Source organism: Silene latifolia, chromosome 2 (genome assembly GCF_048544455.1).
Source record: "Silene latifolia isolate original U9 population chromosome 2, ASM4854445v1, whole genome shotgun sequence".
In the NCBI taxonomy this organism is placed as follows: Eukaryota; Viridiplantae; Streptophyta; class Magnoliopsida; order Caryophyllales; family Caryophyllaceae; genus Silene; species Silene latifolia.
In genome coordinates, this window is record NC_133527.1 from 53,816,458 (window position 1) to 53,822,692 (window position 6,235).

The 6,235-nt window shown below is 34.7% G+C and overlaps 1 protein-coding gene across 1 annotated transcript; it reads right to left on the reverse strand.

The window, feature by feature from the left end:
* Positions 1 to 238: 238 nt before the first annotated feature.
* LOC141629678 (mitochondrial import inner membrane translocase subunit TIM50-like) lies at positions 239 to 4,959 on the reverse strand. Its single transcript, XM_074442650.1, has 10 exons — positions 4,579 to 4,959; positions 3,937 to 4,025; positions 2,823 to 2,859; positions 2,296 to 2,357; positions 2,087 to 2,206; positions 1,573 to 1,668; positions 1,078 to 1,176; positions 803 to 959; positions 604 to 694; positions 239 to 516 (listed from the first exon to the last, which is right to left on the reverse strand). The coding sequence occupies exons 1-10, from the start codon at positions 4,817 to 4,819 to the stop codon at positions 471 to 473; spliced, it is 1,038 nt and encodes a 345-aa protein (XP_074298751.1). The 5' UTR covers positions 4,820 to 4,959; the 3' UTR covers positions 239 to 470.
* Positions 4,960 to 6,235: the final 1,276 nt, after the last annotated feature.

Here is a 6,235-nt window from a genome sequence, read left to right on the forward strand (position 1 = left end):
TTATAGACAATCTTTGTGACGCTTGTCCAAAAATATTTTTCAAAACCATAATTGTCTAAAAACTATTTGAGATTAAACTACATGATATAAATTCAATTAGATTCCCTTAACATTAAAACTATCGGGTATCATCCTACTTGTGCATATAAAACAAATTCGTTACTTATTCCTATTTATTTTGCTTGTCTTATTTATATTATTTAAGCCGTCTTAAACTTAAGATGGATATATATCCGTATTAAATGAAAATTTGTGATATTAAATAGCCATGTCGGGAACTTGAACAAATTTTGTTTACAAACAGAGTCAATCTGAAACTGAAAACAAAATTAATGCTCAAACACTTGATTTTTCTGGAAGACCAAATGTGAGATGATGAGGTTTTAAACCGTTGAATTTACAGACTACATTATGAATCTTTATAATTAAGATCATCAAGTTAGTTGAGTTTGTTGGCATTCAGGCATATCCTAGAAACGGCGATTCCACGGACTGGGCTTCTGTTTATTCAACACTCTGCATTACCAAGTCTAAGCATGATTAGAAAACTCATTATATATATAACTCATTTGAACACCCTTTGGCATGTTCGGCAGTGGGTACCTCTTAGAACGTTCTATGAATTCAGTTGGAATATGTTTCCCTTTGTAAGAAGCCAGGACTCCTTTTATTTCAGGGCTGGACATACCAACATCTGTTCACCAGGCAAACAAAGGAACACAGAGTGAGCAACAAAGCCCAATCTCAAAATGAATTGAGCATCGTCATTTGAAGACGTCAATGAAAAGTGAAAATTACTCACATTCAAGAAATGGGATGAGGTCAATCAGTGTTTTATCGCCATCTTCGTTCTTCCATGGTTTGATAGGAATACAGTTCTCAAGCTGAAGGCAGTTATCAAGTGCATGTCCACTCACATAGATAATCCTTGAAGGATCCCTATTTAACTTGGAAAGGTCCTGCAAACAACTTTCTAACTTAAGCACTCCCACTATTTTCACTCTTTACTCTCATCATTCTGATAAAAATGCTACAAGAAAATATATACAACAATAATACGAATAACAAAATACCGACCCTGTAATGTTTTCCGTCCTGATATTTTGTGTCTCTCTTTGATAAGTAGTGCGTCATACCTTTTTCCCTGAGCTTCTCGATAATAGATGGATCAGTATCCTAAATAGCAAAAACAATATGTATATTACACAAATTTTAAGTTAAAGGGATAAAGCGATCTTAAGCCATGTTCTTTTAGAGTTAAAAGTGTTACAACTTAATTGAATTACTGGACGAAAAATGAACTGAACTGCAATTAAATCCGGAACACCAAGTCCTTACCCTAGAATTACTCGTATTAATGTATTATGCATACACATTACCATTTACCATATGTTGCAATAAATAAATATATTGGTTCAAACAGGGTGCAAAGGCCAATACACATTAACATACACCAAAGCTGAGGTTTCAACTTGAGATGTCATGCACCCATACATATGACCTTATTTGTTAAAAAAAAAAACCTACATTTAAACTAACATAAATTACATAATTCTCGTCAATCTAAGATACCTTGTCATCGTAAATGACTATCTCATAAACCCGAGACATGTGCTGCAAGAAATCATCTAGTCCTGGCCTCTTGTAAGTACGCCAACCTGTTTCACGCTATAGAGTAGAGAGCAAAACAAAAAAGTAATCATTCAGGAGGCTCCAGTATTGTTCAATCTTAATGTTACACCTGCTTTAGAGGTATCTGATATTGTCTAAGAATCTAATCACAACCCCCAAACATCTTAACGTGACACCTGTTTTCAGGCACAAGGAGTTGCCTCAAGAAAATTACCGCACATATTTTTGAATGTCCTATATAACATCAATTGTTTTTTTTTTTTTTTTTATTTTTTTTTTTTATTGCAGGAGTTATTACACATGTTACTCTAGATCCCATTTGATACCCAAGGAAGTGGTATGAATCAAAATCAATCCAAAGCAAGAAAACCTGGATTAGATGGAAAAGATATATGGGAAGGTGGGAAGGGAAGAAGCCGAATCCATAGAGGATACGTATAAGGGAAATTGTTACCTTCCACTCACTATATATCAATGTTTCTCTTACGTCTAGAACAAGAGTCATAACCCTGTGTTGTTGGCTCATTTCATCCATGTCTGGTAGAAGTTTATCAGAGACAGGTTCTGCAATCTCCTGAATTAATATATACATATGGTATTAGCCCAATAGAGCAAGTGTAGGAACAATATATCAGAAAGGGAAGTAAGGCCCAAAAGCATGACCTTCACATGTTCTTCAATTAGCCTCCTCAGATTGAGATAATTATTGACTGCTTTAGAAGGAACTAAGTAGGCACAAGAAAGAAATAAGCAAAATAAGAGGGACAACAAATGTCCAGAAAATGGGAGATAAGAATTACAAGCGTGCAAAGGTTACACAATCTGAACTACTTTATTTACAAGATAACATTTTCCTTAATACTGTTCTTACAGACGTAAGACGGTTACGTACATGTACAATTTATCTTCTAGCTGAAATAATAGGAATAATATACATAAGAGGATAAAGGATCCCTCAAGCTTTAAAAGTACAAGAATTCCTAATCACGCCCGAAGAAGGAAAGGGGCAACAATAACAGATAGATGAAATGATGAATCAGTTAGTCAAAAGTAAGATCGAAACCTTCTCCTAAGATTAGGAACTAGTTCTAGGAATGCCAAAGCTAGATAAAACACAAAGGAAAACAAATGTCTGATAATTCAGAAAATAAGAGGCAGGGGAAAATATAAGGAAAACAAGCAATCCTTACTTGTCATGACAGCAGTGTAGATCCGATGAGGAAGATCCTGGTACAAAATTAAAGAAACTCAGTCTAGCAACTGAAAATTATTGTGCGACATGACAAACTAAAATTCAGTGTATAAATAAGGATTTTTTAAAAAAAAAAATTAATTATCAAATATCTCAAACTATTTAGCGAAATAGGGTCCAAGTAGAATGGGATTTTGGAAAGCTAAGCAAAGGAAATGCCATGGCAGCACTGGTGTAAGTGTGTCTTAATTTGAGAAGGCGCGAGGCGCACTGAGGCGATGGCATCCCAAGGGGATGAGGTGCAAGGCGAAGGCGCGCGCGCCTTTTGGACACGAGGCACATTGATTTTCAAACGAACGTCCATATTTTACAATCAAATTTTGTGCGAGAATAGTCACTTTTTGTTTTAAAGAGGGCTAACATGTATTTACAAGTGAGATAGGGGGAGGAAAAGAAGGGTAAAATAAAAGAATTTGGAAAAACAATATGGAATCGCATAGTAATGTGCCTCGGGTGCGCCTCGTGCGCTTTTTGTATTCCATGTGCCTCGGGCACATAGATGTGATTTGGTTGGTGCCTCACTGCGCCTTGTCCCTAGGCACCCCTCAAGAGCGCTTATTTAAACGAAGATGTGTGTGTTTTGCCAACATATACTATATTGTGTCTTAAGTAGATACAGAAATTCTAGTGACAAACTAGTATCAGCGTATGCCTTCGGGTGGGTACACGAGAGTACGATTCCCCTCTGCGTTATTAATTTGTTGATAAGAGTGTAGTACATCTAAAGATTAAAAAATTCATGGGTGGAATCGTGTTTGAACACTTGACCTAGGGGAAGGAATGACACAACCAACTCAGCTCGAATGACTTCATCTCTCGATAATTATGAAGCCACCACGCGGGCTGGCGTGTCTCCTGTTTTCTCAGTTTCACAAAATCTGATCCTACGTGGACCCTAGTATGCTAGAATACATAAATGACTTGCAGCAAAGGGTGCGAAGTGGGCTATGCTGAGACGTGCCCTTGGCCTAGAACCCTAAGTGGCATGGCAGCCTGAGTGGGAGGCCTACCATGTCAGACTGTACCATACCTAAAAAAAATTGTGCGTTTACCTTAATAGTAAAAGTGGAATCCACTAAGGAGAGATTGATCGATGAACGGAAGTTCTTTGTCTTCTCATCAACTTCATCAGCAGTATATGCTACACAATTGAAAATAATGCTCAATTCAAATAGGGTCAAAACTAAATCAAAGTGAAATTTACCAACCATGGAATTATGAAGAGACCCTTCCTTAATGTGAAAGAAACACTGGAACAAGTAGCAGATGCGAGAAAAAGTTGAAATACTGCAGTCAAGCGTCTTAATTGAAGTTAAAATAGGTAAATGGTCACCCTAGCATAAGTAAAGGTCAATCGATAATTTTTTTGGTCACTGTATCCACACCTGAACATAATTGAAATAGACCCAGGCTCTATTGGTTCAGATGAGACTTATATTCATTCAACTGAATATTATCATGACAATGGAATGTAAAGTTGGAAACAAATGAAAAAAATCAAACATGGCGTAAGGGTGCTACTACAATTGCCGTCATTACAAAAGAGCAAGCATTAAAAACTCGGCATAAACACAGAATTCGTCCAATAACAAGACCGTCTCAGACAGACAACTATATATGGTTTAGAGATTCAACAAATAGTTGTTAAACTAGATGGTTTAATAAAAAGAAAGCAAAAGCACAGAAAAGAATACCGTAAGTGGCATATCCAGCGGTGCCGAGAATGGCAGCGGAGGTGGTAAAGGCGGCGAATTTGATAAAGGAGGAAGCTTTCCAGGCCTTGGCCTTTGGATACACTGGAGGAGGATCGGCCGTGACCGTCGATGTAAAGAAATTATTCGATTCCGTTTCCGAGTGAAAACGCCGGCGGCTATCACGCACCGTTTTCGGACGGCTAAGATAGGAAGAGACCCTAATTATGGCGCGTATAACCATTGTTTGGCGATTGTGAGCCAGAAAAAGGACAAACGACAAAGAGAGGAGGGTTTTAGAGGTTTAGGTTGAGGGTTTTGGAGTAACAATTCAGCTCCACATTTGTCTTGTCAAACACAACAGATTTTGATTAATAAAAATTTAAAGACTCAAATTTGATATTATATATATATATAATTATTATTTGTAGTGAAACTTGGATATTTTGATTTAGCTTTTTTCATATTTATATAACTAGGAAATTACCATATAAGGACTTGAGTATTTAACCCTAACTAGTATTGGTGCCCGGCTTTGCCCGGGCTACCTCTACTTATCATTAAATTTTTTTTTCATTAAATAAAATTACTTAAAGTTGCTAACCCATAAATTTATCATTAATATATTTTTCTATGACATATCCTAAGATTACGATGAAATAAATTTTGAGACAAATTCACTACTCCCGCTATTAATATTTTACTCTTATTAATGAAACAATAGTAATAACATTTCACTACTTGCCCGTAATCATTGTTACTTTCACTACTCCCGCCCTAATTATTGTACTGTCACTACTGCCGTATTAATATTGATAATTTCACTACTCCCGCCGTAATTATTGTTACTTTCACTATTGTCGCATTAATATTGATTATTTCACTACTCCCGTTGTTGTTTCTACCACTTTCACTAATCTCGCTGATAATATTGTTACTTTTACTATTCAAATGAGTGATTACAATCATATAACTATATCCAATGTTACTACAATTCTTTTCTTTACGACGAAATTACTTTTACTACTTAGGCATGCAATTTTAAGAGGATTATATATTTATATAAATATATTACATATGTCCATTAAATCAAATCGAAAGAATTATGAAATATTATATATTATGGAATCTAACTTGAATTATTTATAACCTACTTATTATATTTTTGTATGTTAAATAATTAACATCTCTATACATCTAATAAACTATAAAGTTTAATAAAATTGCAAAAATTTTATATTTAAAATATAATTTTATGATGTTAATAATTAATACCATAAGTGTGCATGTTTATACTAATTAATTATTTTATTTTAAGAAAATTGACAATCTTCTAGTCTTCTATAATTATTTAGGAAAATTACCATGCATCTTCTTTCTTTTAGTCTCCTTGAAATTGACCATCTTAATTAATTATTTTATTTTATGGAAATTGACCATCTTAATTAATTATTTTATTTTAAGGAAATTGACCATGTTTTATTCTCTTGCAGATGTTTAGGAAAATTACCAAGCTTCTATATAATTTAATTTTAACCCAAACTATATAATATTTGCATTGAGATCCCTTAATCGGGTCCATCACACGGTGCTATTGATTTAAAACTATATAGTATAATTAATTTGTATAACTTTCTTTAATTACATTGAAGTCCCTTGG